General features: G+C 40.7%; 1 protein-coding gene across 3 annotated transcripts in view; it reads left to right on the top strand.

Annotated features, from left to right (window-relative positions):
- Positions 1-24199, top strand: part of srfbp1 (serum response factor binding protein 1) — a 214218-nt gene extending 190019 nt beyond the window's left edge. For all 3 annotated transcript variants that reach the window (XM_043711594.2, XM_087998241.1, XM_087998248.1), the window contains 4 exons: positions 14990-15071; positions 20927-21647; positions 21753-21787; positions 22976-24199. In XM_043711594.2, the coding sequence (XP_043567529.2) occupies positions 14990-15071; positions 20927-21647; positions 21753-21787; positions 22976-23160 (1023 nt within the window). In that variant the 3' untranslated portion in view covers positions 23161-24199. The remainder of the gene's footprint in view (positions 1-14989; positions 15072-20926; positions 21648-21752; positions 21788-22975) is intronic.
- The last annotated feature ends 299 nt before the right edge of the window (positions 24200-24498 follow it).

Genomic DNA, 24498 nt, shown 5'->3' with positions numbered 1-24498 from the left:
GAATTTGAGAGCTGTACAGTTAGTAGAAAGTTTGTTTTAAAGTGCAGGTGTTTAGATTATCCTGATATATTATCTTTCTCTGTCCCTCTTATATACATATATATATGTATGTATATCTTTCTCTTAAGTTTAGGACACCTTAAATGCTGGAACCTGAACAGACTGATATTTAGAAGTGTAGACAGTAAGGCTGACACATGATGAATCATGGTTCAATCCTTGGTATAGTAACCAGGCTAGTTAACTAGTTGTTTAAACAGCACAATATTTTGCATTATTGGCTGATTACATTTACTGATTCCTTCAAACGAGACATCCCTGGTATGATTATGACCTGGTTGTGGCAGTCTGGGTGAGGCCTATAGACAGTAGTACACATTTAACATGCAGAGTGTAATACACCTGAAATGCCCACACCCAGCGAAACCTATCATATTATTCACGTCTTGATTATTTAAAGGGAGCATTCCAGGACAGAGATTTTAAAAAAGGATTGATATTTACATTGCATTTTCACATCTTTTGGGGCTTCCTGAAGGACTTCACAGCCAATAAGTTATTTCTGAAGTGCAGTCACTTGTAGATAGTTACAGTTGAAAATGTGTTGCTGGAAAAGCGCAGCAAGTCAGGCAGCATCCAAGGAGCAGGAGAATTGATGTTTCGGGCATGAGCCCTTCTTCAGGAATGAGGAAAGTGTGCCAAGCAGGCTAAGATAAAAGGTAGGGAGGAGGGACTTGGGGGAGGGGCGTTGGAAATGTGATAGGTGGAAGGAGGTTAAGGTGAGGGTGATAGGCCGGAGTGGGGGTGGGCGCGGACAGGTCAGGAAGAAGATTGCAGGTTAGGAAGGTGGTGCTGAGTTCGAGGGTTGGGACTGAGACAAGGTGGGGGGAGGGGAAATGAGGAAACTGGAGAAATCTGAGTTTATCCCTTTGTGGTTGGAGGGTTCCTAGACAGAAGATGAGGCACTCTTCCTCCAGCTGTCATGTTGCTATGGTCTGGCGATGGAGGAGTCCAAGGAGGTGCAGGTGAATTTGTGGCGGATGTACCTCACTCCAAGGCCCCAAGGGATCCTTCCATATCCGCCACAAATTCACCTGCACCTCCACACACATCATTTACTGCATCCGCTGCACCCGATGTGGCCTCCTCTATATTGGGGAGACAGGCCGCCTACTTGCGGAACGTTTCAGAGAACACCTCTGGGACACCCGGACTAACCAACCCAACCACCCCGTGGCTCAACACTTCAACTCCCCCTCCCACTCCACCAAGGGCATGCAGGTCCTTGGACTCCTCCATCTCCAGACCATAGCAACACGACAGCTGGAGGAAGAGCGCCTCATCTTCCACCTAGGAACCCTCCAACCACAAGGGATGAACTCAGATTTCTCCAGCTTCCTCATTTCCCCTCCCCCCACCTTGTCTCAGTCCCAACCCTCGAACTCAGCACCACCTTCCTAACCTGCAATCTTCTTCCTGACCTCTCCGCCCCCACCCCCACTCTGGCCTATGACCCTCACCTTAACCTCCTTCCACCTATCGCATTTCCAACGCCCCTCCCCCAAGTCCCTCCTCCCTACCTTTTATCTTAGTCTGTTTAGCACACTTTTCTCATTCCTGAAGAAGGACTCATGCCCGAATCGTCGATTCTCCTGCTCCTTGGATGCTACCTGACCTGCGCTTTTCCAGCAACATATTTTCAGCTCTAATCTCCAGCATCTGCAGTCCTCACTTTCTCCTAGATAGTTACAGTTGTCAACTTGTGCAGAGCAAGATCCGATGAATAACAATAAATAAAAAGTTAATGAACTACGGTATACAGCATATTGGGTTACACACCGCAGCTAAAATGTTGAGGAAGAGAGACTAAATGGAACATGGACTCCCTTGCAGCCATTTAGGAAGTAGGATTTCTGCCCCTCTCAAACTTGAGGGGCAGAACGCTGTCTGCCAATCAGTGCAGCAGCGCTCTAGTGGTGAGAGGTTTCATGGGATAGAGTTTGAGAGGAAGGGCAAACTGGAGCAGGTAAAATCTTTGGGAGGTCTCTGATAGACACAATTGGCCTGTTAGAGAGGACCACTCCTCATAGCCATTACCAGCCTATGCTGGCAAATCTGCTGGACTTTATGCGGACCCCTTGCACTGCCAGTTAAATGTCAGGGATGGATGAAGCAATCAAGTAGACATTAATTGGACTTTTGCAACTGGAGAGTGGAATACTAAAGGTCTCCAATTATAGCAGTGTCAGGGTTTAGTGGGGAATGGGGCAGGGGAGTTTGTAGTGAAGAGCCTACTCACTGGACCTATGTGTCATCCTCTGCCTACAAAAGGTTATTGAGTAATGACCTCAACAGAAGGTTATTAATGCAACCCACATAAATTTGGTGGGTTTGCCAATAACTTTATGAGCACTTCCTGCTCTTTGAAATGCGCCACAAATCCTTCCTCCTCAGCCGTGGATGGGGACATAGTTTCAGCATTTGCAAGATGCAGCATTTTTTGTTTCAGCCTGGATCAAGCTGTGGCATGAGTTTTGATCTCATAACTATCTGACTCCTAAACAGGTTGACACTTGAAGATCATGGTAAATGTGCAGTATTAGAAAACCTACTGCCTTGCAACATTTCAACTGTCTAATCTTTGACCTGTGTTTCTCCAGAACATATTTGCAGCAACTGATCTACTCAGGCACACCCTCACCTCTACTTTTTATGTCCTGGTTCCCCAGTAAGATCATTACTCTATTTCATACCAGCCATTGTTCAGGTATCACCCTCATCTCCCTTAAATTGAAGGGATGCAGATCTGAACAGTTAGGACAGACTCTTTACTTAACAATTCAATGCCAGGTCAGGCCTGACCATATAAAGACCCTGCATTTTTCAGCAATGAAGAGCCCCTGAATTATGATGAAGTTGCTAAAAGGCCCAAGAATAAGACAACCATCCCCACACACGTCTGAGGGTCACAGGAGCAGGTTCGTGGGCAGTTCCTGTCTGGAATCAGAAGTGGACAGAGTAGACCAGATTGAAATGGGTCAGTGTTCCAGTGAATTTGATCTGCACACTTAGGTTGTGAGGCAAGGTTCCCATGGCAAAATGAATGCAGGGCACAGAATTTAGGATGGGAACGTGGCCAGATATCCTTTTATTTTTGCAAAAGGTAGGCTAAAATGTGTTTAGTGCAGAAATCCATTGAACCTGTCAAGTGGTCAAAGAACATAGAAAGCAAGTGTTTCTCTCTGTTGGAAGTTAATTGAAATAATTAAATTAATGTGTGGGATGTTTGTTTTCTCAGACTTTTATTTTAAAAACTGACATCGTCATTGGAAGCATTATTTTACGTCAATGTGTTTTTTGAGGTTTGCCCATGGTGTTTACTAGGTGAGTTGGCATGGAAGGAAAGGGCAAAGGATTGTGGGTGGTAGACACTCATTGGCATGAGTTAGCACGAAGTGGGCATAGGGACTATAAAGGGTGGAGTGGTGGGTACAGAAGAAAAGGGCAGCATGGAGGTTATGCAGGGCCATGGCAGAGGGGTGTAGGTTGAGGGGCGTAATGAGGTGAGAATGTGAGGGGAGAGTGCTGGAGGTATATTTTTGATTTTTTAAAATTAAACTGCTGTACAGTACCGGCGCAGAAAGGATAGCCTTTCACTTGTCCACATCCAACAGTTTCTGCTGTCATTCAGGAGCTGCTCCGCAGTACTCTTTCGTAGACAGGCAGGAGGCTGGAAGAACACAGCAAGCCAGGCAGCATCTCTTTTACAGGGTACCCACCACCCCAGAATGAAAATCTCATTTCAAATAAAAACAGAAAATACTGTGAAAATCAGCAGGCCTGATGGCCATCTGTGGAGAAAGAAACAAAGTTATTGTTTCAACTCCAATGTGACTCTGCTTCAGCATATCTAACCTTCCTCTTTTGGGAGTTACTTTGGCAATTCCTGGCTGCTTTTATGTAATGTCAACCATCTTCATAAATATGTCTTTCTCTCACTTGCTGCCAACAAGAAGCCCTTAGGTTTCCTTGTCACCAAGATTGATACCACCTAAATCTCTCTCTTCTCTCTCTCTCTCTTCCCCCCCCCCCCCAACCAAATGTCTTCTCTCTCTCTCTCTCTCTCTCTCTCTCTCTCTCTCTCTCTCTCTCTCTCTCTCTCTCGGTCTTCCCTCTCAGTCCTGTCTCACACCACATGGATAATTAAGTAATCTGACATTTCCTGCAGTGTTGAAGGCGCAGGTGTATTCTTGAATTATAATGCTAGGCAAATATAGTTTTAGTCAGAGCCACAAGTGCTGTCTGCGGTATGGTCTCAGAGCTGTCACTTACTAATTTTAGATGCTATTTTAATAAACAACACCACCTTTGTTTAGTAATAGTCCCCATCCACCAATCCCTTCCTCCACCTGGATAAATGTGTTCTCAGTGAACAGTTTCTCCTTTTACTTGTCTCGCTCATTCAAGTAAAAGTTGTGGCTACAAGTCACTGCATGGGCCCCAGTGATGCCTGTGTTTTTGTGGGGTATGTGGAACATTCCTTGTTGAAGTCCTACTCCGATCCTTCTCTGTGTTTCCATTGCATAGATTCCTGTAACAGTGCTGCTCCTCGCTGTGGTCTGAAATGGGTAACATTCATCAATTTTGCTTCCAGTTTCCACCCATCTCTCACTTCTACCTGGTCCAGCTCTGATCATCCATTCCTCCATTTCTCTGTCTTCTTTTCTGTCTCCTAGTGTGTTAAAAATCCACCAACTCCCACATCTGCACTTAGAGTCATAGAGATGTACAGCGTGGAAACAGACCCTTCGATCCAACTCGTCCATTAATCTAGTCCCATTTGCCAGCATTGAGCCCATGTTCCTCTAAACCCTTCCTATTCATATACTCATCCAAATGCCCTTTAAATGCTGTAATTATACCAGCTTCCACCACTTCCTCTGGCAGCTCATTCCATACACGCAATACCCTCTTCGTGGAAAAGTTGCCCCTTAGGTCCCTTTGAAATCTTTTCCCTCTCACCTTAAACTTATGCCCTTTAGTTTCGGACTCACCCACCCCGCTGGAAAGACCTTGGCTATCCATCCTGTCCATGTCCCTCATGATTTTATAAACCTCTGCAAGACCATTTCCTTGAGCTCCCCTTCTTGTAAGGACTTCAGTCTGTTCTCCCAGTTTCTCCACATCCATTGCATCTGTTCCAATTATGTTCTTGTCCATAATGTTGTTTCTGACATCTCATTCTGTTTCTTCAACTGAGGATGTCTCCCCTATAGAAGGTGACAGAAGCCTCACCTAGGTCTGGCCTATATGCCAAGTTTGGGCTGACTGTTGGCAAATAGCATTCGCATCAGAAAAGTTCCAGGCAGTTCCGACAAGAAAGAATACTATCACTGACTTGTCCACTGTACTCCACTATCAACATCCTGGATATTACCATTGAGCAGAAACTGAACTGGACTAGCCGTAGAAATACTGTGGTTACAAGAGCAGGCCAGAGGCTACTGATGCTCAGTAGCTGCTGGACGTACCAGAGGCACTGCAGGGATTCTCCAAAGTGCCTTCCAAATCTGTGACATGACCATCTATGAGGACAAGGACAGCTAATACATTAGAACACTACCACCTGAGAGTTCCCCTCCAAGTCACCGTTATGACTTGAAAGTATATCACACTTCCTTCAGAGTTGTTGGGTCAGAATCCTGAAATTAATGGCATTGTGGGTGTACCTGCACCAAATAGGTTGAGGCAGTTCAAGAAGGCAGCTCAGCACCACAATCTTCTCAAAGCTTTGGGCAATAAATGCTACTAAACCAACAACACCGACATCTCACAACTGAATAAACAAAACAAAAAAACTGCATTTTACAATGATCCCTTACTTCTATATCGTATCTCCTCTTCTCTTCTCTGCAACCATGAACCCTCTCATTGCCTTCTGTTCTACAACATCTTTGATCTCTAATCTTCCTCACTCTGTAGTCTTTACATGACCTTCCCTTCAGGCCCACTTGCTCCTCCTGTATTTTCCAATACTATAAAATCTACATTTCTAGCTCTCTTCAGTTCTGAAGAAGTATCACATTGGATTCATATAAACAAGGAGCAAGAGTAGGCCATTCGGCCCTTCGAGCCTGCGCCACCATTCGATACGACTGTGGCTGTTCTGATTTGAACCTAAACTCTACATACCTATGTGTTCCCAGTAACCTTTCAGCCCCTTGGTAATCAAGAATCTGTATCCCTCTTCCTTAAAATGATTTGAAGGTTCTGCTTTCATTGCCTGTTGAGGAAAGGAATTCCAAAGGCTCACAACTTTGAGGCAGGGAAAAAAAAATTCCTCATCTGTTCTGAAGAAGGGTCACTGGACCCAAAACGTTAACTTTCCTTTCTCTCCACAGGCGCTGCCAGACGTGTTGTGTTTTTCCAGCAGTTTCTGATTTTGTTTCCTCATCTCTGTTTTGAGTTGGCATCCCCTTATTTTTAAATTATGACCCCCAGTTCTAGATTCTCCCATGAGAGGAAACATCCTTTCAGCATTCAGCTGGTCAAGTCCCTTCAGGGTCTAATATGTTTCAGTTGTCACCTCTAACTCTTCTAATGCTCAGTGATTGCAGGCCTAGCCTGCCAAGCCTTTCCTCGTAAGGCAATCAACTCATTCCAGGTTTTAGTCTGGTAAATATTTCCGAACTGCTTTCAACACACTAGTATCTTTCCACAAGTACAGTGACCATTCCTGTACACAGTAATCCAAATGCAGTCTCACCAATGCCCTGTGAAATGAAGCATAACCTTGTTACTCTTGCATTCAGTTCCCCCTTCCAATAATATTCTATTAGTTTTCAACCACAAGAAGCAGAAACAGGAGGAGGCCATTCAATCTCTCAAGCCTACTCTACTATTCAATAGTATCATGCTGACCCAACATTCCTCACCTCCATTTTCCTGTATTCCCTGTTACCCTTGCCCTCCTGATTAAAAATCTATCTCAGCCTTAAATGCACACTAGGACTATGTCCCCAAAGCTCTCTGAAAAAAGAAATTCCTCCTCATTCTCAGTCTTAAAATGCCTCCCCTCCATTACACCTTCATACTTACCTTCTGTAGTTCAAAACATGAACTCTATGTCTTTCTCTACAAATGCTATCTGTTGCATTTCTCCAATTTTTTTTGTGCAAATCTCAATCCTCCACAGCGTTTTGCTTATGTTTATGTTTGTTTGGGTTGTGTATTTCTGCACAGAAACAAAATCTATGCTATATTCATATACAATGAAACTAGTGTATGGAATATTCATGTCACTGGGTTCAGTTTGATCTTTGTGGAATATACAGTTGTTAAGCGATTGAAAGTAATTAATTCAGTTGTTAAGCAATTGAAAGTAATTAATTCAGTTAGCATGCAAAGAAATTTTCCTTTGTGTCCCAAATACTTGGAAACTGTTCCAGTTTTCAATCTTGCCTTATCAGTAGTTGTAACGAGAACGAGGGTAGGTCCAATCAAGGACAGTAGTGGGAGACTGTGTATTGAGTCGGAAGAGATAGGAGAGGTCTTGAATGAGTACTTTTCTTCAGTATTTACGAACGAGAGGGACCATATTGTTGAAGAGGAGAGTGTGAAACGGACTGGAAAGCTAGAGGAGATACTTGTTAGGAAGGAAGATGTGTTGGACATTTTGAACAACTTGAGGATATATCCTAGGATTATGTGGGAAGCAAGAGAGGAAATTGCAGTACCGTTGGCAATGATCTTTTCGTCTTCACTGTCAACGGGGGTGGTACCAGGGGACTGGAGAGTGGCGAATATTGTGCCCCTGTTCAAAAAAGGGAATAGGGATAACCCCGGGAATTACAGGCCAGTTAGTCTTACTTCGGTGGTAGGCAAAGTAATGGAAAGGGTACTGAGGGATAGGATTTATGAGTATCTGGAAAGACACTGCTTGATTAGGGACAGCCAGCACGGATTTGTGAAGGGTAGGTCTTGCTTTACAAGTCTTATTGAATTCTTTGAGCAGGTAACCAAGCATGTGGATGAGGGTAGAGCAGTGGATGTAGTATACATGGATTTTAGTAAGGCATTTGATAAGGTTCCCCATGGTAGGCTTATGCGGAAAGTCAGGAGGCATGGGATAGAGGGAAATTTGGCCAATTGGATAGAAAACTGGCTAACCGGTCGAAGTCAGAGAGTGGTGGTACATGGTAAATATTCAGCCTGGAGCCCAGTTACAAGTGGAGTTCCACAGGGATCAGTTCTGGGACCTCTGCTGTTTGTAATTTTTATTAATGACTTGGATGAGGGAGTCGAAGGGTGGGTCAGTAAATTTGCAGATGATACGAAGATTGGTGGAGTTGTGGATAGTGAGGAGGGCTGTTGTCGACTGCAGAGCTGGGCTGAGGAGTGGCAGATGGAGTTCAACCCTGCCAAGTGTGAGGTTGTCCATTTTGGAAAGACAAATAAGAATGCGGAATACAGGGTTAACGGTAGGGTTCTTAGTGAGGTGGAGGAACAGAGGGATCTTGGGGTCTATGTTCATAGATCTTTGAAAGTTGCCAATCAGGTGGATAGAGCTTGTAAGGCCTATGGTGTATTAGCGTTCATTAGCAGAGGGATTGAATTCAAGAGTCGTGAAGGACTTTGGTTAGGCCACATTTGGAGTACTGTGTGCAGTTCTGGTCGCCTCACTTTAGGAAAGATGTGGAAGCTTTGGAGAGGGTGCAGAGAAGATTTACCAGGATGTTGCCTGGAATGGAGAATAGGTCGTACGAGGATAGGTTGAGAGTGCTAGGCCTTTTCTCATTGGAACGGCGAAGGATGAGGGGTGACTTGATAGAGGTTTATAAGATGATCAGAGGAATAGATAGAGTAGACAGTCAGAAACTTTTTTCCCGGGTACAACAGAGTGTTACAAGGGGACATAAATTTAAGGTGAAGGGTGGAAGGTATAGGGGAGATGTCAGGGGTGGGTTCTTTACCCAGAGAGTGGTGGGGGTTTGGAATGCGCTGCCTGTGGGAATGGTAGAGTCAGAATCTTTGGTGACCTTTAAGCGGCAATTGGATAGGTACATGGATGGGTGCTTAAGCTAGGACAAATGTTCGGCACAACATCGTGGGCTGAAGGGCCTATTCTGTGCTGTATTGTTCTACGTTCTATGTAACCAACTGAATTCCTTAAATGTGTGGCTAAATTCTTGTGTTTATGTAAGGTTATGCTTTAATAAGTTCATATCTATATGGCTGCTGAAAAGTTATTACTTAAAGTATCAATGTTGACGAAAGATCAAAGTTTTGTATAGTGCTTTGGCTGCATTCAGTCTAATCCCAGAGCTATGAATGACTTTAGATTGTGTTCCGATGCCTGGAAAAATGATTTGTCATAGTTTCACACAGAGTACGGTTGTCTTCTTTGTTTATTTAATGACTTATGTTGCGTAAAATAGTGCAAAGTTAACACAGGAAACTTAGTGTTAAGCAACTGAACTAAACTTCAACTTGGTTGATTCATCCCTTGAGGCAGACAGGAGCAGCAAAACACAAATTTTGTTTTGTTCATGGGATGTGAACACTCCTTGCAAAGCCAGAATGTATTGCCTAATTGTTCTAAGGAAAACAGCGGTGAGCCTTCTTGAACTGCTGTAGCCCAAGTAGTATGTGCACAGCCAGGGTGCTGTTAGGGAAGAAATTCTCGGAATTTTGACCCAGCTGCAACGGGAAAATGGTGATTCTAGTTCTTAGCCTGGACAGGTGTGAGTTGGAGAAATTTGTAGATGGTGGTGCACCCATCCATTTGTTGCACTGGCCTTCTCAGTAACAAAAGTTGTTGACTTGGAAGGTGCTGTCAATGAAACTTTGAAGAGTGGTTGAGTTGCATCTTGTCAGCATTAGTGGTAGAGGAAGGGAATGTTTCAGTTGATGAATGGAGTGCCTATCAGGCAGGCTACTTTAAAACCCATAGTATAGGAACAGGAATAGGTCATTCAACCCTTCAAGCCTGCTCTACCATTCAATAGCATCATGGCTGGCTTGCTTGTGGTCTCAAGTCCAGCTTCCTGCTTGCTCTTAACTGCCCTTGCTTTCAAAATACTCTTTAACCCAGCCTTCAGTAAACTTAGTGACCCACGACTTGGCTAGTGTCAGTTGTATTATTGCTTTAAGATCTGGACATTCTAATGAGTCAAGGAGCAGACAAATGACCAAATACCATTTGCTGTCCAGCCAGTCGCATGATAGAAGGAAGCTGTTCACAGTAAATTGTTGTCAGACCTGAATGAAATAAATCTGTTTGATATTTTAAGTAAACTGAATCCATGCTACTTAATTTATGTTATTTGCCAATAGCACAAGGAATGGAATCAGCAGAGGAAATTGTTCTTCAAAAATCTTAAAAAAAACAGAGAAATGCCTCAAACAAGACTTAAAGCAGTGTGGAAGTTAACATTTACACTGGGGCACCTTAAGAAAAAAAATCACGACAGGAAAAGTAGATATGATTCCAGCTGATTGAAGTTGCAAAGGGCAGCATTTTTAAACATAGCAAAAGAAAGCCAGCAACTGCATTGCTGAATCTCCACATAGGCTAATCTTATGTTGAGAAGACTATTGTAAATCCACTAGACATGGATAACATTTGCAAAAGGCAGGGAGCATCCGAAAGATGACTGCTAAATTCCCTAAAATGAATTGGAAAGCCACAGACATCCTACCTGAACTTAGGCTGTTTAAACAAGGCATGAAACTATGCTTTTTCGAGTTAGCTGTCGCAAATCCGCATAAACAAGCAGTCAAAATAAAGACAGCCGTTGGAAATGAGTAATTGCTCATAATCAACACTTTAGGCTTTTCTGAAGAGATCCAGCTAAATCCTGCTAAGCTGTGGGAAATGCTAGAATGCCGATTTCATGTAAAACTATAGAATTCACCATTTAGACCTGGTTTTGGAGGTGCCACCCAGAAGAACTAATTGATGAATTTTGTTAGGACGTGCCTTTACAAAGGCAAGAACTGTGATTTCTCAGAGACTGAGCTGTGTGAGCAGATAATGATGCTGGTTATAGCTTCAACACTAATAATAATTTTTTCCAAGAAACCTCTGGGAGAGAAAGAAAGGCCACAACATTGATACACTTAAAAGATGGCAGACAATATGAAGGCATAGTAATTGGACAACAATGTCTGCAGAAGTCAGGTGCACTAACCAGCAGCATTCCCACGCGTTTTATTTTTGTCTGCACAGACCTCTGAGCTCTACGCATGCCAACGACTATTGAAACCAGAAGTCAGTGCTGTGATCAGCATCAGCCCTGCTGATCGCAGGCACTCAGTATTGCTGCACAGCTTACAAGGAACACCAGTTACCAATCATGGTGCAGTTGCCAGGCAGAAAGCAAGCAAGCCATGTGGGAAGTGTAATCTGTTGCATTCAATGCAAAGCTGTCTTGCATTCCAAGGACCTCACGAGTGTCCAGTGCAAAAGGGACACTGGGATTGCTCATGTAAAGAGTTTGGTTCCCAAGCTACAACCAGAGCCTGCAATAAAATACAGTCAACATAAATAATGGGCAGCAGGAGGTGTGCCAGAACATGCATAAATGTAAACACATGGTATTTAGCTGAAAGACTGGCCAGGGTGAAGATTCCAAGTGGACAAACCTAAAATCACTGAAAGAACTGGCTTTCCACATTATGATGATGACACATTGCATGAATGTAGTCAAACAGAAGTATTAACATGCTATGTCGAAATAAAACTCACAAAAGCATGCTTGAGTCCAAGGTCGACTTGGGAGCGACCAATCATAATTCTGTTGGAGATATATCTGAACTGTTGAAAGGCATAGAATCTACAACAGCAAAATTAACTGCATTTAATGGGGGACACCTGTTGCTTGTACTGTATATTGACAACGAAAAGCAACTATGGCAGTTCTGCATGGAAACCTCGTGTATTCTGGATGATGTGCATAAGCAGACCAGAAGTAGTAGATTAACTAGCATGCATAGATCTTAACATTATGACCAAACATATTCACACCTGATGTCAGTAGTGTGTACAATATATTATCGGCAACAACTAACAAGTCTCTTTAACACCACCTTAAAAATCCTTGACCTCTAGATTCTTGATCTGCAAGAGGATGGTAAGTTATTGTGAGTAGCTCGGAATGTGGAGTAATCAGATCAGCCATGAGCTTATTGAAAAGGTTTGAGTAGCTCATTCTTGATCCTAAGTTGTATTTTCGCATCAGGTCAGCAAGATAGCAATTGCATTAGAAGAGACAAAGAATACTTTTGCATTGAGTTAGCCCAGAACTTAACAGCAATTGTCCGTAGACAGATTCGACCCATAGGAAACTTCAAAGATGATGCTGTATTGCAACTCAGAAAGTATGCAATTCTGTCAACTGATGATCCCAGTAAGCTCAGTGTTCATACACCGAACAGATGAATGAGCTAAATAATGTGGCATATGATGGTACTATCCATTGGGTACATTAGCACACAGACTGGGCATTTCAGTTACATGCACCATGAAGTAAGATGGCAAATTCAGTATTTGTCTGTATTCAGCATGTCTAAATATTTTTCTGAAGAGAGACATGCACACAATTCTAATATTAGAGGAGTTGAATTCTAAATTCACAGTAGATAAATTCTTCTCCAAGCTGGATGTGAAATACAGATATTGGTCAGTTCACTTGATAAAGGAATGTCAAGAAATCTCTACTTCACAACACCGTTTGGAACATATTGCTTCCCGAGACTCCCGTTTTGTTTGAAGGAGAAATTGCAAGCGATAGAGTCAGCAGAGGATGTATCCAGTTGGAGATCCTGGTCATCAGATCAAGACTTCAAAAGCACACGCTTCAACCCAAAATCTAGATAAAGAATGATTGTGTCAAACAACAAATGAATGAACTGCCGACCTACAGCTAACAAATGGCCAATGTCATCGTTTTCCATTCGTGCAATGTGGATGGGCCAGCATTTATTGCCATTCTGGTTGCCTTTAAAGTGCTACTTCGCCATCATCTTGACTCTCTGCAGTCTATTTGATGTAAATCCACCCACAGTGCTTTTAGCGATAGAGTTTACAGCAACATACTGCTAGTCAAACTTCAATAATTTGAAGAGGAAACTAATATTCATTAGTTTAGCATCATCACCTGCTCAGGATGTCCCAATGTGTTCTACGCTCAATTATTTAGTTTTGAAATATTATCACTATTATTCAAGCACTAACAGGAGAAACAAAAAGAAAAGCCGCCAGATGATTTTTTAAAAAATTATTGATGGCACTGTTTCAACAGCAAGGCTGAACTAATCATTGCAGAGGATGTTGTTAAACATTGCAACTTGATATGTGTACATTTACATGGGTAATTTCATTCAACCACCATATGGCTTCATATGTAGATTGCCCTCCGTTTGTCTCTACCGTACAAGAGTCCTTTTCAGCACTGGGGACAAAAATAAGATAAAATCTGACTACAGTTTAAGTTAATTAAATGTCTTGCCTTACAAGTCATTCAAATAGAAACATTTTTAACTATATGTTCCTGCAGAAATCATATTCCAAACAAAGAGTACCATGTTCATTACAATCATAAGAGATTGTACAACTTCCTGTATTAAAAAGTAATGCATTTCAATTCGGTAATCAGACGGCATCTTGAATAAGTTAGATGTGTATGTCTCCATTACAGCCTGTTCCTTTAGCATCACAGTGTGAATATTCTGCAAACCCACTCCTGACATCAAGGTGGGAAAATAAATTCCAGACAACTGGTACTTCCAGATTTCGGATTTTTGAATTGGAGGGATTATCGAGTGGTGCCACAGCATTTTCATGTTCCCTCGAAAGAGTAATTGAAGCTTGCGCCTGACATTATATCTGAAAGATGGTATCTCTGATATTGCAGCGCTCATTCAGTACTGCGCTGGAATGTTAGCTGAATCTCTGAAGCAGAACTTAAACCCCCACACTTCTGCTCAGGCAATATGTCTATCTATGAGCCAAGGCTGATGTTTTTATCCATAAGCCATTGTTCCAGGAACATCATTGTGCAGACATTTTATGTTCTTCCTCATGGTTCTCAGAAACTGATGATTCTATCAAGTGTAATGTGTAGGAACGTCAGGTTTAGGAGCAGATCTTTCAGCTCTTCAAGCCTGCTCCACCATTCAGTAAGGTCATGGTTAATCTGTTTCTGGTCTCAACTCCATTTTCCTATCTGTCCTGTCAATGTAATTCAGTTGTGAATGCATTTAATGACCAAGCTTCCATATATAGTTACTGGGATTCTTTTTAAAAACACACTGTGACCAAAGTGTACAATTTTCTAAGATAAACCAGGTAGTTGTCAAAAAGTGTGGCTGCTAGGATTATTTGTTTAATTGTAATAATATTGATAACAGTTATTATATTTTAGGAAAAATTACAATGTTGCATAATACTTTCAGTTCATTGCAAATTTCTGCCATCTCAAGTGAGGACTTCAACTATAGGTTCTGTACTTTTGGGGTATTATATAGTTCAAAGCCATGGAACAATCCAAAATTGAGAGTCCAAACCTTTATTTTTATGCTACTGTATGTTTTCAGAAAAAAAGTGACATAACACAAAATTTTAAAATGTCCCTCTTCGTGAAATTACAAACAAGACTATGCTAAGTTACTGCTTAAGGCATTGCGACTACTAGCAGCTTTCAGAAAGACCTCAAAAGGCACTATTCCTATATATGCAGTCATCCCTTGGAAACTGACCTATACTACAGACAAATAACTTATTCTAGCAAGGGCTTGTTTTTTGTGGTCTCTCCATTGTGCAGAGGGTGAAAGGGGAAATGTTGGGCTGATTGTTATCAAGGGACTAAATATTTTATGCAACCAATTGCTTTGAAGGAGTCAATTAACTATTTGCATTGGAGTGATTCATAACTTTCAGTGATTGTTCATTGACTTATTAATCATTTTCTTTGTTTTGATTTAACAGCCCAAATCCACAGTAGCTGAGCGAGCAGTTGCACGAATTGCCTCTCATCCACTCATAAGCAGAAAAATTGAAGCTATTAAAGGTAAGATGCAGGTTACTGTGAAACAGGTAGTAATGAAAAGGAATTCAGTATGTCGTCTTTGCTTGTCTGTGCTACAGCTGATTCATTTTTGTGATATTGTTATCTACAGTTCGGAATAAAAAGTTGAGTTATTATGATTCTATGTTTATAATGTCTACATACACAGATATTATTTGTTTCATCATTTTTGTTAAATTTTCAGTCTTGACCATTGAATTTTTATATTGTACGTCGATAGCAACAGTTATAAAGAGCAAGAAATTCCTGGTGTACCAGGTAGGAGTTTCGAGTGCTGTGTCAGGGAAAGATGAAGTGCAGCTTTATGTTCCTGATCTTGACCACACGATTCTGAAAAGATGGTGCACACTACTGCCACAGTGTGTTAGTGGTGGAAGGAGTGAGTGTTGAAGATGTTAGTTGGGGTTGCCAATCAAGTGAACTGCTATGTCCTGGTCACACTGCATGGGAGTTTGGAGTTTTACCCATTCAGGCAAGTAAAGAGTATCTCATCACCTTACACTTGGTCAGGGGTGTGATGGGATACTCTTTACATGGTAGGCCTTAAGGAGACAGGACGTGAGTTACTCAGCTCAGAATTCCTCATCTCTATCCTGCTGTTGTATCACAGTGGCCGGGCCAGTTCAGGTTCTGGTCAAGGATAATCCCCAAGATGTTGACAGTAGGTGTTCCAGTGATGCGAATGTCATTGAACAGTTAGGGGATATAGCTACATTCCATCTTGTTGGAAAGAGTCTGGCGCAAATATTACTTGCCACTTAGCAACTTGGATGTTGTTCGGTTCTTGCTGCAAATGCAAACCAACTGGTTGATTATCTGAAGAGTTACGCATGGTTTTGAATGTTGTGTAGTCTTCAATGAATGTCCCTAGTTTTGACATATGATAAAAGGAAAGTCATTGATGAAGAAACCAAAGATGGTTTGGCCTGAGACATGACCCTGTGGAATTCCAGACTGAGACGACTGACCTCCAATCACCGTAACTCTTTCCTTTATGCTAGGTGTTACTGTTACTTTCAGGAGTATTGATCTTCAATACTTTTGCTAGAATGGTGTCAGGACCACAGCATTTTTATATCCAGTTAAAAGAATTGCTGCAGTGCATCTAACAAATAGTACACACCATTGCCAATGTGCATTAGTGGTGAATGAAATGACTGTTGAATAGGGTTGAGTTGTTTGGGTGTTGATGAGTAATACCTGTCTAGGCACGTAGACCGTATTCCCTCACACTCCTGACCCTTCATGTGGATGGTGGGCAAGATTTGGAAAATCAGGAAATGAGTTACTTACTGCAGGTACTGAATCTATACTAGGTTAAAACTGTCACAACTTAGTTGGGCTTGTCATGTAGCCAGAACGCCTGACACTCACTCACCATAGTGTATCTTCTGTAGGGAGCTTGAGACAGAAATGTGTTCTCGTAGTGGTCAAATGAAGCTGTGCAAGGGTGAACTGAAAGCTTCATTTTGGAGCTTTGATGTCAACTTCAATTCCTGGGAGAAACTTCTTCACAACCAAGTAATAAGCAGTGCAGTCTCCTTCAAAAGCAGCCCTCCCAGAAAAAGGAATTACCTGCATTTATATAGTGCCTTATATTACAAGCATTTTATAGCCAAAGTTGGAATGTAGGAAACATTGCAGCTCATCTGCACACACAAAGCATTCAGAGCAGCAATGCCATAATGATTAGATAACCTACTTTCTGTTATGTTGGTGGAACATTACCAACATCACCCCTTCTTCGCTTCAAAATAGCATAATGGGATATTTTACATGCAACTGAAAGAGCATATAGGGCCTTAGTTTAGCATTCATCTGAAAGATATGTATCTGAAAGATGGCATATCTAACACTACAGCACACCCTGGGTTATCAGCCTATATTTTTATCCTCAAGTGACGAAATAGGATTTGAATCCACAATGTTTCTATCTCCGAGGCAAGATTGTTACTCACAGAGTCAAGTGATACCACCTCTCTGAAGGTGGGAACATGTTGATGTGCCACTTTATCCTGCAAGCAAGCAACATTTATCAGAGTGTGCTGCAGTCTCTCTAGATATTACGGCTGGTCTCATTGAGCAATTGAGATGTGAGTAATCTAGATAACAACAAAGCTCAGTATGTGAATGTAAAGTGGAACCATAAATGCTAGTTGATTACCCTCATGAGAACTGGTAGGTGACATAAATGGTTATAGTGCATAAAGAAGAGTCAGAATTACTGATACAGTTGGGAAACGTGACAGCTTCAGGATGCTGTCACCAGTTTGTATGAGGTCAACTTGGGGCACTACATCCAGGCACTCAGCATTTAACTTCTGACATTGATTGCCATAGCTATCCTGTTCCACTGCCATTTAAATGGAGGGCAACCTTGCTTTTGTGCATACAGTCTGTCGTTTTGCTGTCCTGTCATTTATGGTCAAGTCACTAATCGTGCATAGTCATCTCTAGAAGTCTTCACAGTCACAGCTTGCTCAGGAGAATGTTACTTCAGTCAAAATTTCACAGCAAGTAAATATCATCCTGAACTCATCATGAATTTTCTTTCCAGAAATAGAAGGGATTAGCTGGGAAAGCCTTCTTCGTGGGCTTCTTTTTGCCTTACTAATTCCAGACACTGAACCTTTTGCCTTATAAGATGGTGGTTTGCACCAAGTGCTCAACTCTGTTATGCATTGCCTGGTGTAGCCCTGGAACTCAATGCTGCGAGATAGTCTCTGCTGTAGGCTGAGAAGGTGCATTATTCACTTGTTTCTGTTTTCTTTGGGCCCTCATCTGAACCAGTTGAGATTTTTCATTCTGATCCCATCTTCCAATGCCTGTTGCCATCTTTTCTCAGTTGCAGGTGTCCCTCTAGCAAAGTGAGGATTTTTTTCCAGTCAGTTGCGACCCAGTGGCCAATTCACTGTCCAAAGTGTCTTTGGGTATACAGCAGTCATCCATCCAGTGAATGTCATCAAGTGTAGATATTGTTTGCTTCGCATTAATACATGCTAATGAAGTTATCACATTGCATGTCCTCTGAATTGGTGACCCAGTCCTGCCAAGAAATGCTGAGGATGTGTCTAAGACAGCAAAAGTAGAACTGTCCATCCTTTTCACCTACCTAGCATATGTTGTTCAGGGGTCACTGTAGCGGGTGTGCTGTGGATGCAGGCTTGGTAGACTTGCAGTTTAATATTGTCATTCAGACTGTTGTTGTTTCGCACATTCTTGTGCAGTTTGAGCATAACAGATTTGTGCATTAATTTCAACATTGTGATAGTCTGCTGGTGATAGTGGAACCTATGTATGTGAAGCAATCAATAACCACTGGCTTCATATTGCCAATGCTAATAGATGGCAGCAAGGCAACAGCTGGACCATGGCAAGGGGAATGATGGCCTGATGATATTATCACTGAAATAATATTCCAGAGACCCCGAGTAATGTTCTGGACTCCTGGATTTGAATCCTACCATATGGTGGAGTTTGAATCCAATAATGATCTGGGATTAAGATGACCATGAAACTGTTGTTGACTATTGGGAAAACTCATCGGGCTCAGTATGCCCTTCAGGAAATGTTCAAGACCTAAGGAAACCGCTGTCATTACCTGATCTAGCCTACATGTGAGTCCAGACCCACAGCAATGTGGTTGACGTTTAACTACCCACTGGACAATTAGTGTTGGCCATTAAATGGTGGCCCAGTCAGCGATGTTCACACATCCTGTAAATGAATCCTTAAAATAAAGGTGTTCATTAACTGCTTGGATACATGTATGAAGGTAAACCACCGAGCACTAGGGGATAATAGTTTACATTGGAGATATATGTCTTTTTAATCAACCTGCTCAGAGATGTTATTACATACATCTGGCGCAGGTGTGGCTTGAACCCAGGCCTTCTAACCTAAAGGTAGCGACACTACCAATGTGCCACAAGAGCACCAATGTAAACTCAGTGATAAACAATAAACAGGCTCCACCAAGCATTTCAACCTTAGTGTACTTGTTAGTAATAGGCTTGCAGGTTTTAAAAAATGTGTTCATGAAATAAAGATGTCGCTATCTCAAGACAACATTTTTTGCTCATCCCTAATTACTTGGGGTAGTCATGATTTGGAGATGCCGGTGTTGGACTGGGGTGTACAAAGTTAAAAATCACACAATACCAGGTTATTGTCCAACAGGTTATTTGGAAGGACTAGCTTTCAGAGCGCTGCTCCTTCATCAGGTAGCTACTTGGGGTAGCTAAGAGTCAACACGTAGGCTGGACCATTTAAGGGTGGTGTATTTCCTTTGCTAAAGAACATTAGTGAGCCAAATGTGTTTTTATGACAATTTAGTAGCACATTTTTTATTCTATTTAATTTTATTTTACCATCTGCCTTGGTGGAATTTGAGCCTGTGACCCCAGCACATTAACCCACTGTTCTGGATTACTAAATGAGTGACATTACCACTATACCACCACCACCTCAATAGGTATGACTTCAACCAGCAACAAAGTTTTAATCCTGAATTACATTGTCTTTGGTCTTGCTAGGGCTCCCTGATACCACACTCGGTCAAACAGTTCAATAAAACAAAGAACTGCAGATGCTGGAAATCTGAAACAGCAACAAAAATTGCTGGAGAATTTCAGCCATTCTGAAAAATGATCACTTGACCCAAAAAGCTAACTCTGCTTTCTCTCCACGGATACTGCCAGACTTGCTGAGTTTGATTGACCTGATTCATTGATTTCAAAGCACTTACCCTAACAATCCCCCTCTTGTTCATGTTTGGAACAAGGCTTTAATGAGGTCAGGAACTGAATAGGTCTGGTGGAACCCAACCGAACATCCATGAGCATACGGTGCTTAATAAGTACTACTTGATAGCTCGCATACTGATCAATTCTCAGAAGGCACATTAAGAATGGTAAATTCTTGGGAATATCTTCAAAGTTTTACAAATGAAAATGTTCATCCTTTTCAATAAATGGGAAAATTATCTCATCTGTGAAAACATTCCAGGAAAGAATCTTTATTTTACTGGTTTTTGTTTCAAATTGATAAGTACATATTTAATCATTTTAAATGTATGTATATGTGCTTTATTATCCAATACAATGATCATGTTTATAATGACAAAGGTGTCAACCAAGAGTGATGCTACTTGTCCATCTCAGTTTTAACTGCCATTTTCCAATTTGCATAAACCAATTGATAACTTCTACAAAACAATATGATTTATAAAGTAACATGTTTTGTAATATTTAGTTTCAGGGCTGATTTTTTTTAAAAGAAATGAATGTTATGAAAATGCAAGATGTTCTATAGTAGTTAAAGACAGTTCTATTTTAAATACATTTCTCCTCTTCCCAATACCTGAATGGAAACTGTTACTTGGGAACAGCATGAAGTGTTCTGTATAACCAGTTGTAAAAAGGTGAAAGTCACCATAGTCCCAGAGGACCGGACTGCTCTCTCATTAAAGAGTGATGGCTGGTGGTGAGTTTCGCTTGAGGGTCACCCCAGCTCAGGCGAGAGGTACAGTTCATGTGTGGGTCCTCCAGTATGGAAGTTAAAACCCCGCAGTTGGTGTCACTCAGCATTGCAAACCAGCTATCCGTCCAACTGAACTAACCATCCCCCATCCAGTTGTAGTTCACACAATCAAATATTCTTTTAAGTTTCTTATTAATGAATTTCTCCCTGTCACTAACACTTCCAAAAGAGCCAAGTTGGAGACTAACGGTTCTGTTGTTAATTTTGTAGAGGAGGGAAATGTGACTATAAGATGACTTTAAACCTGGTGTTATGAAGTAAATGTTTCAGTGAAAGTTTTTAACTTTTTTCCCCAGTTGCTGTAACTTCATTCAAAGAAGCGAGACAAAAAGCAAAAAGACAAAGATTGTGCGGTACGCCTCATTTACAAACTGAATCTTTGAAACAGACAAGTCCAGAAGAAAGTAAACTCGATGAAATGAATGAGATAAAAGAAGATGATAATGCCAGTGAGAGAATCAAAAACATAGCCTCCAAACCAGCGAGTGCGACTGTTAAAACATCTGACACTAAAGCTCTGCATAATGACACAACCTCCGAAACCCCAGCTGCAGAAATAACATTGACTGGTCAACATAGTGAAGAGAGTAAGCCACAGGGAAAAATAAAAGCTTTCACTAAGTCCGAAAATACCAAAGCTGTTGAAGTAAATGCCAGCGATCCGGATGTATCCACTGTTCCTGGTGTATCCCATCGTTCGGATGTATCCAGTGAAGACGAGAAGTATTTTGACGACAGCACAGAGGAGAGGTATTACAATCAAACATCTAGTGATGACAGTGGGGATGATGATTTCTTCATTGGAAAGGTGAAAAGGATAAGTAAAAAGAACCAAGAACTTGATCCAACTTTGGAAGCCAACACTCTGAAAGATGATGAAGAAATCATGCCAAATGTCATGAAGAAAGGGAAGAATGATCCCATGGGTTGTGATGGAAAGAACAACAACAGCCCAAAAACATTTGGTTCTTTGTTTTGTAACAACTTGTCTGATTCAAAGATTTTGAAACAGAAGAGGTAACAGCCAGGTTTAATTATAGTTTAAAATTTGCATTGGAATTAAATTCTTATAATACAAAAAACAAAGCAAGATAAACTATTTCAAACCTCTTTCTTTTTTAGCAACTTCCAAGGAAATGTCAAGAAAAAGCAATCAGGTCAGTCTGTTTTTTTTTAAATTGGGGCTTTTCTGAGATGATTTTGATTCTAGTCATAATCTCAATGTCTATTAATTTCCTTAGACACAAGATATACAATGATTTCAATCAACTGGGCATTCCTACCCATGTTTACAAAAGAATAAGCTAATTCGATTAGCCCAATCTTTTGCATCTTCTAACAGATCAGCTCTTCAATATTTTCAATTTTTTGAGTAGAGGCGATTAATCAAAGATTTCTAAAGATAGAAACTGAAAAGCCTCCATTCCTTTGAGGGTAAATGAGTGAAAGTCTTAATGCTATTCACTTGCAATGATTGATGCCGGAGTAGTTTTGTTCCTTCAAAATATTCCAGTGATCAGGGCCAGACAGTATGTAGGGCATATGAGGCCAAACATTTCAATGTTAGGTATCACGTTTTAAAAAATGATTTTTAAAATGTCACCATTAATACTAAGAAAGTAAATGTGTTTGCATTTATTTATTAATTGTTGCAGGGCAGGTGCAGAATAAGGAATCCTCTACTTTGCTTCAAACATGTGTTTTAATGATAAAACATTCCTATTACACAGATCTAGGTTTTTTTTCAGTATCTCAATGATTGGAGCCCTGCTGACAAACTATGAAATCATGATCACTAGAACCTAGGTTAAAATTTCCCAGCTCAGTCCATGCAAAACCTTCAAAAATTGTTTTGTTTGCCAGTTCTAACTCGTTCTGTTTGATCTAGTTGCTAATCCAGAGTTTAGAAATGATGTGCGAACTCACTGTACTACCCTCGACTGGGGGAGATGGTTTTATGAAGAATAGAACATTTGCATGGCCAGAAAGATCTTCAGGCATAATTTTTCATATTAAAAATGTCCCACTCAATTTGATATCTCTGAAATGTTCTCCATTATCTATTACTGCTATTAAAGTTTGGATTTCTTGTATTCTGAGTGCTATAAAATTGTTTTTTTTTTTATTTAGATGTGTAGAGTATCATCCTTTCCTGAAAAATGAAATGAATTCTATTTTATGTAATGCTACTAAAATTTAAATGTTGGTGCATTTAAAATATGTAACAGTATGGGAGTGTGATAGCATGTTGACCCAAAATCTCTTTTGTGGTATCTGTCATGTTGTATTGTAAATGTGTTCTGATTGCAACGTTTTGTAATTCTTGTTGCTTTTTGCTTGCACAGATGTTACACGAAGAAAGTCCCAAAATAAGATCCTGCCCTTTCGTGGGAGATCAAGTGGGAGGTCTAATGTTGTCTTTCCAAAGCCACAGCAATCACTTCATCCCTCTTGGGAAGCAAGCAAAAGGCAGAAAGAGCAGTCTAAGATCATTGCATTCCAGGGGAAAAAGATCAAATTTGATGATTAGTGTTTTAAAAAAGACATTCATTACATATTTTTGTATTCAAAAAGGTTTCACATAATGACATTTTTCACATAGATATGAAGCATCTGTCCTGTGTTTTTTATACCAAGAAGAATTGTAGAGTTCATTTTAATGCAGTTTATTTATCATTGCTTCTAAACTTGTGAAGTGCACTTCCTGAAAGGCAACACATTTGAAATTCATTTTGGAACATTTACAAGATTTGTTAAATATTAAGTACAGGATGTGGGAAATGTTGTTTATGTACAATGTTTGGTTGAGGAGTATTTACTATATGCAAATATAGAAAATATTGAAGTCTGGAACAGAACTAAGATTATTTCTAGTAGTGATAATTCAGTAAATATTCTCATTAGCATTTTGTTAATTATTTAACTTTATGGTGGTCACTGTATTGTCACATTTGTAAGAACAGAACCTCATCTTGATTTCCTGCTTTACCTTTCGCAGATTGTTCCTGCAACAGGAAGATCTTTTATTCTTCAAAACCTAAAGGCACCTTTTTTAGTTAAGCTTTCAGTGGTTAATGTCAGCAGGGAACTAGACAACTGCAAACTAGATCATGTTACTTGGGACTGTCTGAGTAGATTGTGCCAATAAATTATTATTTTGTTATAAACATTTTAATGGATTGCTGAGAAAAATTCATGGTTGATTATCAGACAAAAACACAAGTCATGAGTACTGTCCTAAAAACTTTCTATCGAGAATTTCTTGTTTCCAAATGCAGATTAACCCTTAGGATGACAACAGTTCCAAAGAGTTTTCAATTCCTCATGTCATGCCATGAACTAAGATGGGCAGAGTAGTAATTTATAGATTATTGAATGAATGACATCACATTAATGTAACTTAGAATATATTTGCTTCTAAAATTCTGGTGTTATGTGTGCATTACAGCCATGGCCAGAGAATCTTGTCTTTTGTTTTTGGTGTTTTGGATCACAATTCTGAGATATTGCTGACCTATTATGTTTCTGACTATGGAATTCTGAATAAAAAATGTAACTCCCCTGTACAATGGATCTGTTGCTTTTGTTGGCATGGTTATATAATAGGATCCTCTGAGTGTTTCCACGCGGGAGATGTATGAGGGCATCACAAAGTGCAATGAACCAATTTCTGTTGCTTCTATTGCACACGGCATAGAAATGTCACATAATACAGTCCAGCGTGAAATGTGCTGTTGAGTGGTGTTATGGCCTTTGCAGTGTATCAAATCCTGTATAAGGTTAGCACCACTTAAAATTAACCCGAACTGTTTAAATGCAGGTTATAGTTTTGTTTTGTAGTTATTCATGCTGGGTCAGCATTCATTGA

This window comes from Chiloscyllium plagiosum, unplaced genomic scaffold (assembly GCF_037043375.1).
Source record: "Chiloscyllium plagiosum isolate Xiang-an unplaced genomic scaffold, Cpla_swu_hap1 HiC_scaffold_2, whole genome shotgun sequence".
NCBI lineage: Eukaryota > Metazoa > Chordata > Chondrichthyes > Orectolobiformes > Hemiscylliidae > Chiloscyllium > Chiloscyllium plagiosum.
Note: the sequence above shows the minus strand (reverse complement) of the source record. Positions and strands in the feature narration are given on the sequence as shown.